Consider the following 13210-nt stretch of genomic DNA (forward strand, 5'->3'; position numbering starts at 1 on the left):
TAGGATTTGTAGTTAGACAAATCTCAGTGCATATCCCAGCATGATCTCATACTATTGGTAAGACTTCTGAAAAGTTTTCTGTGCTTGTTAGCTTGTTTATCTGTTTTCTGGCCTTTTATAGAATTCTCTCATCTCTATAGTAGGGTTAATAACCGTGTCATCAGATAAGCTCATTATGAGCTGTAAATAAAATAATGCATATGAATGCATAAAACTATGCCTGACACTTAATAATTGGTGGCTATTTATAGCATGTTATAGGGAAAAAAGTCTAACCAAAAATAATTTAAATCAATAAGTTTTCATCACTCTTCTTAAAACAGCAGTTTTATGCAAGGCTGATTAATTGAAAGTTATATTTAAATAAAAGTGATAAGGAACAAAGGTTAAATAATACATCAGAATAACACAAACTACAAAAAGTAGAGACTCAGAGCAAAAAGTCATAACACATTTGAAACTATTAACTATCCTTTTCTTAAATTATCTACCTCTTGCTTCCAAAAGCCTGCCCTTGCTAGGTTCTCCTCATTCTTGGTGCTTTCTTCTTCTCTACTTCTTTGCTGACTCTATAGTAATTTCATTAAATTATGCAGCAAATAACTCATGGCAGGAAGGAAATCTGGATAGGTAGAAAATAACTGTAACAAAAAGCTTAACTAGAGAAGTGCTACAAACAAGGGAAAGAAAAGTTGCATGGGACTCAAGGGAGGAAGAAGTTACTACTGACAGAGAGAACTAGGAAAGTCTCTGTGGAGGAGTTGCCTTTTCAGATGGGTCTTAGATATCAGGTAGCATTTGGACGTGCTTCCAAAGGGAAGGACACATGAACCAGCAGGGCAAGCAGGAGCAAAGGCGCAGAGGCAATAAGCATGGAAATGAGCCAGGAATGGCAAGGAGTTCAAATGGTTCAAATTTAGACCTCATCATGGAGGGAGGGAGAAAATGATATTAGAAATGCTATTTAAAGCCAAACTATGGATGACTTTGGGTGTACCCAGTGCTATGCCATTATCTCCTCTTCTCCACTGCATGAACTTCCACAGGGCTGGGTGCCTTCCCAATTTGATTATCATTATAACTCAATGCTGAAGACAGCACCCAAACACCTAGTGTTAAAAAATACGTTTTTAATTATTCAAGCTTCCTTGGTAATAAGCCAGGTAATCTTGTGTTCTGGTTTAATTCTACCATTAACAAGCTCTGTGGGCCTGAGAAACTAATGTCACCTCCCTTCCAGATCAAGCTTGCTCATCCATAAAATGACTGATATGGTTTTGATGAGTACTCAGGGTTTTAACTCTGTAAAATTACCTTTCACAAAGTTATTATTTTATATAATATACTCTTAAATTATAAAAAAGATACAGTTTTGCCATTTGACATCCAAATGAATGGCATTTCACTTCAAATTATGGAGACTGTTAAATGCAAAAACACAGCTTTTAAGAATAGTATTTAAGGACACTTCCCAATTTTCATGGTTGGAAAAAAAAATAGAATGTCTCCTTAAGAAACGTGGTTGCCATATTTCTCAATTCTAAATTATACTTTTATATATTAATGTTTATAAAGTTATGAAGTTTTTCAATCATGAACAGAAGTGTATTTTTTATGGAAGAAATGTTTAGATCAATGATATATCTTAGAATTAAGGCATTGATGCAATAGTTGACTGAAAAACTTTATTGAACAACAAATACTACTTGAGTCCCTACCACATGTCCAAATACTATGTTAGGATCCAGGGATACACTTTGGAGGAAAAAAACATTCCAATGCATAGTAAACTATTTCTATCTGGAGTAATCATGGAACTTTACGGGAGCAGAGAAAGTGTTTCCCTGAGTGTCATGGTTTCAATGGACATTCTGGAGGAGGTGATATTGATAGAGTGAAAAGGACCCACAGCAGTTATCTATGTTAACAAGAAGAATGTGCTTTTTTTAGCCAGAGACAACTGTGTGAGCCACAGCATAAAGGGGAAGGTAGGTATACTGGGGCCACTGCAAGATATCTGGAATGTAAAAATCATAGATGTGAGAGATAAGACTGGAAAGAATGACAAATGAGTGACAGTTATGATGGTCCTGACTGTCATGCTAAAAAGTTCAGCCGCCTTTAATTCTAAAAATGCTGTGGCTCCACTGATGGGTCCCAAATGAGAATGGCAACTGGAGAACAACACCATGATGAGGGGTATCACCACTGTCGATTACAAACTGATGGGCAGGGAAGCTGGAGGAGGGGATGGGCAGGAGGCAACTGCTGCAACAGTTCCGGCGAGCTGTGAAGATGCGGCTATTGAAAAGATGGATGAGATATTTATTTGATAAGGTAGAAAAGACAAAATTTAATTAGTACTTGAGAGTGGGCAATGAAAGGAAGGAGAGAACGGTAGAAGTTAAAACCTGAATTATTTTCAAAGAGCAATTTAAGATCACATAACTTCTTAAATTCCTGAACAGCTGAAAAAATGAGTAAAACTCAATTACTAAGAACCCCAGGCTAGAGTCTCAGACTTGACCTTGCCAAGTTGAAGGACATCAGTCTAGTTCACCACCCTAGAAGACAAGGATCATCTAGGAATAAACCTGATTCCCACCCCAGGAGCAATAGGTCCACTGTATTCTTCTGGGAATATGCATCCCAGAATCTAAGAAAGTAACATAAATAAAGCTTCTCAGTGGTTTGAAAGCTTTCAAGGAATCTCCAAAGTGAATCATCAGAAGAGGGAGAGAAAGGATTCTAAGTGTAACTCAAAACATCTATTCTCAAAAATTTACCAGATGAGTGATGACTTTAGTATGAACCTCAGTGACTGCTTAACACCAAACCACTTTTACTAAGCAACAATTATGTAGCAGGTGTCATGTTCTACTTACGCTTGGCCCAGCTTCCTCATCTATGAAACTGGAAGTAAGAGGACCTATTTGTTAGAATTACTGTGTTATTTAAATTGCAAATATTGCTTTGATAAATTGATAAATGTAAGGAATTTTCACTTTCACTATTCTTAACATTTAATTTGGCATATACGACCTTTCCTAATTTGTCTGCTGCATCCCTCTTAACACCTCCTTCCTCACACATTGTAATCTTCAGCTAGGTCAGATTACTGAAGCCCACATGATGTCTTCTCATCTCCATGTTATGGCCGGGGTAAGTCCCCTGGTTGACTTTCTTTTAGCACCTGATACTTTCCCTCAGATCACTTTTCAATGACTAAATAATTATTTTGAAATAAATATCTTTATGCCACACCAGACTCTAAAAGTCCGTAAGAGCAAAGATCAACTTATTTCAATCACCCCTAAATTTCTCTGCTTATCAAGTGAATTAATAAATTTTCTCAGTCAAGATCTTATACTTCTCAAATCTTCAAGTTTTAAAACTGCATTTTATATAAAATGCAGTAAAATAAAACAAAAAAAAATTAAGTAGCACTTGAGCCCTTAATGACAGTTTCTTTGTTCCTCACAGGAAGACCACAACAGGTGATACATCCTGGGTTTCCTTTTGACTTCACCAGGCCTCAAGGACTCCAGTCACTTCTTAAATTCAAGGACTTCACAAACCCATTCCTCAATTTCTCTATGACTTGGATCTATCTTATTTCTAATTTTCTAATTATCAGCCCCCCAATACCTTATTCTCATCCCCTCCATTGTTCTCATCACAGCATGTGTAATCTATAGCCAATAGAAAAGAGAGATGTTCTGGGAAGATAAACTTGGCCTTGATACACCTGAGAACTGGAGGAGGCAGAGATTAGGGCTAGCTAAGAGGCTATGATCCAGAACAGGTATGTAAAAAGTGCTGTCTCTGGTCTATGGCAGTGGGAAAACAGAGGCATATGTACTATCTGACTTGGAGACTGGTGACATATGAGGGTCAAAAGAGAAAAGATGGCAGAGGTTTCAAGTCTAAGTAACTGGGGGTAAGGTATTTTGGTTAACACAAACTAGAAAGTCCAGTGAATGTGGACAAATGTCTAGTTTAGACTTACAAATGGCATCATTTACTACTTATCATTAAGTGGGGGCAAATATGCATACATAGTTTGTATTTCTTTCTTGTTTTTCTTTTCTGTTTTCTAGCTTTGCTACACTGGGCACATATTACTTTATTAATAGAAAAAACAATCCTGTTTTCACACAAACTTTGTTATGCGCATGTTCACAGGCAGTATAGGTGAGATATTGTAGAGGAGATGTCCAGCAGGAAGATGGAATTGTAAGCCTGAGCTCATGAGTAGTTAAGGATATAGGCATAGTTTTAAAGTCATCTGCATAGAGTTAAAGCCCTGGGAATGCATGAGATCCTCAAGCAAAGGAGATCGAATTAGAGAGCCAGACGATGAAATTCTGTCTCAAGTTGTGCAGCCCTGACACACTCACAGGGAATGACTGGTACTAGGTAAGGGCACAAGAAACATCACACTAGCCCTGAGGTTTTGCCAACTTCCTCAGATTTAGTCTCAGAGAGTAGGAGGACAAGGTGTGGACAACATCTCTGCACCACGGGAGTGTTCTGAAGTTACGTCTATCAATGCTCTTTACTTATTGTTAACAGTGATTTGTTTTTGTGTCATCATGCTGATGAAGCTGGGATGAAGAATTAAATCTTATTCAATTATTATCCTTCTTTGTTTTTCCCTCACCTAAGTACTTTCACATACCAGGCACTTTATATATATGTACATATATTTGCTGAATAAACCAATCACAAATAAAGAGCTACTTTTTCCAATCCCCTCCCACTCTCAAATGCCTTAGCTTTCCTTGGTCAAGCTGCTACCTGCTTTTCGATCAGAATCAGTCCTCTAAAACCCAGATGACATGACATGTCCTGCCTTGAGGCGTTTTCTCCATAAATCCCTCATTCCTACTTTGAAAGTTCACCATTTTTGCTCACCGTACACCTTATTTACCCATAAGCACATAGCATGTTATTTTACGTAGCATTTAGAAAATCTGTAATTAGCTAGGCTAGAAACAAGGCAATAAACTGCCCAGTGGAGCATGGCTCAGACTCGATATGCATTTTGGGGGGGTTTATTTGACACGCTCATCGCCAAATTTAGCTCTTTCTACATTCCTAGACCTACTACTTTGACATTTAAGACCCATCTTGTACAAATACTTGAAGAAATAGTCTTTTAGAAATTGGTACTAAAGAGACAGTTAAGTTCGAACTCTATATTTGGTTGAATTTCACAACCTGAAAGAACTTTACAAACTCTAAAACAACATACCACTGTGACCCAAATAAGTGTCAGAGTTGCTGATATGAAGAGTCAGTTAGCCCAAGGACTCCTGACACTGGGCCCGGGCTGCCCTCATCCTGTTACTTTGTCTATGGGACAGTTAATGTATTCTTCTGCTGTCATGTCACATGGCTTAGGTGGGGGAAGCTGGTGTAGATGTGCCTTGAGTGGAAATATTTTTCTTATAGGGTAGATCTTATTTTAAGTATTTAGAAGCATTTGTTATTTAGCAGAGCTCTGCAGTCAAACTTTCACATGGCAAAGAAACACTCGAAACACTCTCTAAATTGTCTGCCAACTTAATTTATTTTGTACTATAGCAATATAAAACTGGAGTTGGGTTTTTTGATTAACAACAGACTTGGTTGTCTCGCTCATACAAGTAAGCTGAAGCTAAACAGACCGACTGTTCCTATTCTCCTCTGCCACTTATGATCTCAGGCAACTCTCTTACCTCTCTCATTTTTTATCTTTTTAAATAAAATTGGGTTTAGGACCATCTGCTTGTCTACACCCTCAGCAATGCTGGGGAGATCAAGTGGGAAAATGTATGTGAAAACAGTCTGTAATAATAACAATTATGACAACAGGAATAATAGCTAACAATCATTCAGCATTTATTATGTGCCTTTATTTATAAAGGCACAGCTTTGCATAAATTAACTCTTTTAATTCTTACAAAAATTCTAAGATGCAGGTATTGTTATTATTCCCATTTTACAGACGGAAAACCAAGGCACAGAGGCTAAGGAATTTGCACAAGTCACAAAGCTAGTAAGTAAAGAAGCTGGAATAAATGACCATGTGCTACCTATACCCTGAGGACAGGGATAATATAACCTTTTGCTTACAGAGACTACAAAAGATAAAATAAGTATCACAGAAAATTAAATAATCATCATTTTATAGATGAGACAACTGAGGTTTGGCAAGGTTTCACAGTTTGCCTAATTATATTTTCAGAGTATAATTTAGAATATATTTAAACTATGTCTGAAGTGCTCTGTTTTTAAATTAAGGACAGTAGAGCAAATATTTTGAAAACACATTCAATGGTCAATTTTAAATTCTAGTGGCCTAACTAGCTATTATACTGGGAAATTATAGATTAAATATGCCTGGACATTCATAAGAATAAGGGCTTAAGAAATATTAGCTACTATCCTTATAAATATCCCAATGCCTGCATCAGAGTCCCAAAGCACATCAAGAGTTCTAGACAAAATAGTATAGTTCTTTTTGAAAGGGTGAATGAGCAATTATAGTCTCTGGATTTGGAGAGTAATAAAAAAGTGGAGTCTCAAGTATGAACTTTTTGTTTTCATTTTCCCTAATTGACCTATTTTTTAAAAACTCTATAAATTCACATCCTAATCAAGATAAAATTTTCAGAAATAGATTTTAATTCATTCCTTTTCACTGAATGCACAGTGGTACTTAATAATATCAAACATCCAGTTAGAAAGGAGAAGGTAAGTTTAACCCACCTACTAATGAAACAACACCTTTAAAAAGGAAGAAAGCATAATCCTTGTGGGTCAGCTGTGTGCCAGGCACACACAGGCCAGCAAGTGCAAAGAGCACGGCTTGACTCTGAGTCAAACGGAACCAGGTCAAATCTGGCTCTTCCTCTACTAGCTGGGTGGCCTCAGGCAAAGTTACTTCATTTCTCTGACTCTATCAAGAGCCTCTGAACACACAGCTGACCCAGCTGACCCTCTAGCATGGAATCACTGGAATCCAGGCCAAGTGCTGTCCCCTATGAGGTTTGGTGGGATTTATCACCTTGTTTCAAGGCCTACTTCACAATACCCCAGAGATACTTTCTGGAGTCTTTCAAGATCAGACTGGCCAATCTACATGGCTACAAGAGATACATCACGGGAATTTAGTGGATTAAAAAGGGCCCTATTTGGCATTGAACCAAATGAATATCAAGAGTCTAGCTGAGCCAAGATTCCCTTAATAACAAATGTATATGATATCCTATCAGAACAGTGCAGGTCTTCTCTATCCCATTGAACACCCACAGCCTTCTCAAAGCTAGGCCCACTAACCTCCACTACCTGTTCTCTCCGGGGACACACCAGAGCTGAACACTAAGGACGGAGAGATGCATTCTTATCTGTGGACAGACAGGCTGTGATTTAAAAGTACTATAAGGTACACCTGGCTGACTGGAGTCTGGGTGGGCAGTTGAGGCTAGATTTCACATGAACTCATAATCCACATGGCTCCCTATGCAGCTTAAACCACGAAACGTGGAGCACATGCATGTTCCAACCATTTCCCACAGTGGCCTAGCTTTCACCCAATACACTGTGCCTGCTGTCCAATCTCTAATTCAGCTAACAGGGCCTTTGGGCTTAAGGCTGCTAAAGACGGGTTACCACTGAGCATTAGAGCTCTGGGAAAAACAAGCTCCTCTACTGAGATGTTGAACATAACACCACCGCAGTAACCGTAGAATGAACTTCCCAAGACTTCAGATTTCTTTATACAGACTTCTGTGACTATCGCCTCCACTGCAACTTCAGTCTACAAACACGGCTAACGAAGTGTTTTCGAGCTTGGGAGTTAAATTGCTCCTGACAGTATGTCAGGAGCAAAGCTGAAAATGGTGATAACCTGGGGACAGAATATATATGTAATATTGGGATCACAATTTATTAGGAATTAATAAGCACTTATATATCATATCCTTCTTGCCTAGCATTTATACAGGCTTAAAAAATGGTAGCTAGTGTGATAATAATTCTTGCAGATCTCCTAGAGAACAGGCATGATCACCTTCAGCTAGCACTGTTGGTTGCTCTCCTGTCATCTATTGGGAGAAAGCATTCTCCCTGTTTACAAGTAAGGAAACTAAAACAAGGAGGTTAGAGAACTTACCTCAGATTACCTACTACATGCAGAGTAAAGTAAGGATCCAGATGGAGGCAGTTCAACTCTGGAATTTGGGCTATTAATCACAATACCCTTCCAGCTCGTCTGTTTATGTGAGGAGACTGAAAGCTACAGACATAGAACTTGTCTGCTGTCATGCTGTTACCTGGATTATATATAAAAGTCCAAATTACAGCTACAACCCCGTTTAAACAGTAAGCCATTTCTAAATCTGAATCCTGAGGACCTTCGTGCAGCCAGAAGGGTTTTCAGACATTATGACATGCAACAAGAAAGTACATAGAATTTTTTAGATGAAAAGCTTCATCCAACAGTGGCTGATAACATTTTCTGTTCTCTGATAACTCCCTTGCTACTAGAGCAGCTGAAGATGACTCCAAATGCATGAATCTGTTCATCTGTTCACATGCTAAAAGAATAAGATCTGGCATTTCATGATTAAAGAGGCACGAAACTCCCCGGATCACAAATGCCCTTTCAAAAATTTTCCACATTTGTTCTGGCTTCAAGCCATGATAAAGAGTTTCCAATCAAATGCGTCAGCTAAAATGAATCCATTTTCTGAAACAGAAGTGGCTAGTTTGGGTCCAGCATTTATAACGAAAGGTTCCTGGTGTCACAGACCATGAAATAAGACTGTTTGAAGTTGTTCCCATGGAGAATCCCAGAAGACCTTAAAACTTCTGAGCAGAAGATCCTTGACCCTTGCCCAACTCCTTTCCACTTAACAGTGATGCAACTGAGCTGAAGAGACTTGTCCAAAGCCACTGAGCAAGTTAAGTCAGTGGCAGGGCTAAAATCTGTAATGAGGAGTTGGTCATGCCCGGGTTGCAAACAGCCTTGTCCAAGGATTCACACTTGGAGTAGATACTTTGCACCCTCACTTTTGACAAGGCCTAACTTCTGGTACAAACCTGTAGAGTCAACATCTGATTTTAAATATTGTAAAAAGCAAAAACAAACAACCCCTCATTTTCCAGATTTCTCAATGAAAACTTTAGGGCCAAATCAAGAAATCATAAGGCTATCATAGACCCTTACATAAAAATGGCCTTAAAATATATACACAACCTCCTTTTCATAGAAGACAGCCAGAGAGATAGAAATATAGAAAAAGAGAGAGAAAGAATACTTTGCACCTGACATATACACACAAAAGTACTTGGCTTCCTGAAAGCAAAAAGCAAAAACAAAACAAAACAAAACCCTCAAACTCCTTTAAGAGCAGAGAGAAAGGTGACAAAATTTGAAATAATGTGAGCGACTGAAGACAGGAATGGGCAAACTCCAGCCAGCCTGGAACTATCCCGGTTTCCGCTGTGAACCAGCCTAGGGGCTTCCCCTCAGTCGGCCCCTGCACGGAAGGACGTGCGTGACACTGGGCTGCGTCACTGGCAGAACTGCCCGCGCCCAGAAAACGAGCTGGAGTGGAGAACAGAATGCAATTGCAGACAGTCTTCCTCTGGTTCCCTGGGGAGGCCTGCTCTGGGCAGAGAGATCCCAGGGGACTGTGCGGGAAGGAGCTAAATCAATAGGCCAAAAGCGCCAGGGAATGCACTTGAAGTTTCAAACGTTTTTCTTTTCTTTGAAACTAAGTTTCCAGCCCACCAGGAAAAACTGCCTCGCGACCTAGTGATTTTAATCTCACGCTTGGCCGCAAGCCTCTGCCTCGAGACTGGAAACTGGCCTCGAGACTGGAAACTGGCCGCGAGGCGCTCTAGCCCCCTCACCCCCTCCCCCGACGCTCACCTGCGATATCCCAGAGCTGCAGGCGCACCACAGTCTCCGGGTCCCAGTGGAGCACCTTCAGCGCGAAGTCCACGCCGATTGTGGCTCGGTAGTGCGAGGAGAAGTTCTGGTGCACGTAGCGCTTGATGATGCTGGTCTTCCCCACGCCCAGGTCGCCAATCACCAGCAACTTGTACAGGTGCTCCCTGTGCGGGGCCTGCATCCTGGCGGCCGGCCCGCCGTGCCGTGCCTGACCAGGGAAGCGCAGCCTGGGATCTGCGCACGAGAGAGACTTGGAGAGCGCAAGTGTAGGTGCAGAGAGAGGCGTGGGCGGCGGGGCGGGGGCTGGGGGGCGGAACTCCTCCCCTAAGGGTTAATCCTCCTTCCTACTCCGCGGTCTTGGAGAGGGGAGGAGACAGGAGCTAGTCCCGGGACTGGCAGCTGAAAGGGGTTCACGTGTGGTTGCCTGTTGCAGCGCTTATTTATCTGGCGCTTTAGAGTTTCCGAAGAGCTGTTTTCGCCTGTGACCCTGGCCACAAATTTGTGAGGTGTGGATCTTATTTTCCACGTTTTGCTTGCGAAAAAACTGATTGGGAAAAAGTACTCTGCGGGAGATGGCCGGTGAAAGGCCCCGCTGAACACAGGTCTGAAGTCACAGGGCTCCGAACCACCCCACACTGTAGAGAGAAAGTACAGTATTAGGAAGCCCAAGACTGGCTGGGCTTGGTTCCTGCGTGCCCTGGTTTTTAAGTTGAGACACCATAAGTAAGTCATTTGAGCTCCCACAGCCTGTTATTTCTCAATGAATGGCAATGCTGACCTCTCAGCAGCTTGGAGGTGTGAACACTGAGCACTTTCACGCCCATTCAACTGGTAATCAGTTAACATGGAGGACAATTGGACCGAAAATGCCAAGGGAACTCGTGACTTTTAGCCTCTTCTCATATCCTAAAAACTCTGAGCTGCACAGAAAGACAGTTTTAACAATCGGTCAGGTTATTACAAATAATAATAATGGCAAACATTTATTGAGCACTTGCTATATGCCAGAGAGTTTATAAATTATGTCGTTTAATCATCCCAGCTGTCTTAATAATAGATACCAGTTTTCTTCCTATTTTACAAATGAGGAAGCTAAGGACTAGACATTTTAAGTAATGGACCCAGAGTCAAATAGTAAGGAAAAAAAAACAAATACAAACATAGGTCTTTAGGTTCCCAACTTTTTGTTGTTGTTGTTTTTGTTTGTTTTCATTCATTTGACCAATATACATTTTATTACCAATTAATATATGACAAATTGTACTTATTTTGTCTTGTCTGTCTCCACCTACAAGAAGGTAAATTTTTTTGAGGCCGGTAGGCATTGTCTGCGTTAGGATTTCTGTATCATCCTCCTAATGCAGACAATGCCTACTGGCCTCAGAAAAATTTACCTTCTTGTGGGTGGAGACAGGACAAGACAAAATAAGTACAATTTGTCATATATTAATTGGTAATAAAATAAGGCAGAAAGGGGATGTGAAGAGATTATATGGGGTTTGCCCTTTAGATAGGGTGGCCAGGGAAGGTTTCAGTAAGAAGGAGACAATTTAGTAAAGACATAAAGAAAATGAGAAATTGGGCATTCAGGGCTAGGGGTGAGCAGTTCATACCAAAATGAGCTATTTTGTACCTGAATGTGCTGTGAAGGAGCTCTGCTCACATTCTATCATTTCATCTTCTCAATTGCTTTATGAAGTGGGTTATTTTCTTCAATTTATAAATAAGGAAACCAAGATTAACAGCAGCTTTCTCAAGGGCACACATAACTAGTATGTGTTAGAAGTAGGACTTAAACACAGGCCTGTGTGAAAGGGAGAAAGGAGGTTTGGCAAGGCCATTGTCTTTCTGCCTTCCTCCTCTGGCCTGACACACCCTAAACTTTAGCCTCCACATTCCCCAAACAAGCAGAGGGATGCTGAAGATGTGTAACCGGGATAAGTCACATAACCTCTGAGCCTTGGTTTCTACATCAACAAAAGGAGAATGATAATACCTATGGCCGGGCACAGTGGCTCACGACTGTAATCCAAGCACTTTGGGAGGCCGAGGTGGGTGAATCACTTGAGGTCAGGAGTTCAAGACCAGCCTGGCCAACATAGTGAAACCCATCTCTACTAAAAATACAAAAATTAGCCGGGCGTGGTGGCAGGTGCTTACAATCCCAGCTACTTGAGAGGCTGAGACAGGAGAATATCTTGAACCCGGGACGCAGAGGTTGCAGTGAGCCAAGATCACACCATTGCTCTCCAGCCTGGGTGACCTGAGCAAGACTCTATCTCAAAATAAATAAATAAATAAATAGAAATGAAGTTGTTGATAAAATGCTGGGTCCATAGTAAGTGGTAAATAAATGATAGCTATTAATATGAAATGAGGGACAAGCTTTAAATACTGTCCACAGGCACCGTCCTGTGCAGTTTCATCTTTCCTCAGAGAGTAACTCAGAAGCTTTGCTCAGAATGGACACTAAGTGACAGTGTGTAGAATTGCAGTCGTTTGTGTTTTATTGAAGTGCTTAGCTGGGTAGGCCTCATTTACTGGTTTCCACCCACGCAGGGACACACCAAGAAGATTACATCTAACAAGTGAGACAAATACTCTACCTGCTTAAAGAATTAGCCAATAATGTCACCTCATTTCCCAGGGAGGGGAATTCAGGAGCCCAAGATGCTTAAGCCATTCTAAATGCCTGCAAAATTAGGGAGGATGACAAAATGAGACCTTTGCCAGCTCTAAAATCCTGGGTCTGTAAATCTGAGAGATAGGCTTTGTCTGGCCAACAAGCTCCTGGGGTAGAAACGAGGTAGGAGTTTGAGACATCTTGTGGGCCAGCCTTCAAAATTATACCCAACCCAACGTTCTCACCAGCCCTGGACTGTTTTCCCAAGCCTGGTCCCGGCAGAGTCATCCTCACCCTTATCTGTTCTCCTCTTTTGAGCAAGAGCACATCGGAACATCAGACATTTGGATTTATGAGGTAGGACAGGCAGGGCAAAGTTCAGGATTTCTGGTCCTGAAGCTGATAAAATTGGAGGAAGTAGCTTTTTGAGCAAAAGAATGCAAAATCAAAAATATATAATTAGGTCTAGGGCCTTGGAAGGGATCCTGAAGCTTCAGTTTTATTGCCTCTCTGGGGGTAGGAGATTCCTCTCTCAGGGACAGCAACCAACAATGGTGAGCAAGCTCCTTGGCCAGGCAGGAAGTATGTGCAGTTTGTTTCCAGCCGTACTCATTTAGGTCTCATGATCATTCTTCACAGTG

At 40.9% G+C, this 13210-nt stretch overlaps 1 protein-coding gene across 1 annotated transcript in view; it reads right to left on the reverse strand.

Moving 5' to 3' along the window:
• The window catches only part of RAB38 (RAB38, member RAS oncogene family), a 63439-nt gene extending 53253 nt beyond the window's left edge, over window positions 1-10186 (reverse strand). The window contains exon 1 of the mRNA XM_032168103.2: window positions 9926-10186. Within this exon, the coding sequence (XP_032023994.1) occupies window positions 9926-10127 (202 nt within the window). The 5' untranslated portion in view covers window positions 10128-10186. The remainder of the gene's footprint in view (window positions 1-9925) is intronic.
• Between the last annotated feature and the right edge of the window lie 3024 nt (window positions 10187-13210).

The sequence above is a fragment of the Hylobates moloch genome, unplaced genomic scaffold, assembly GCF_009828535.3.
Source record: "Hylobates moloch isolate HMO894 unplaced genomic scaffold, HMol_V3 SCAFFOLD_11, whole genome shotgun sequence".
NCBI classification, from domain to species: Eukaryota; Metazoa; Chordata; class Mammalia; order Primates; family Hylobatidae; genus Hylobates; species Hylobates moloch.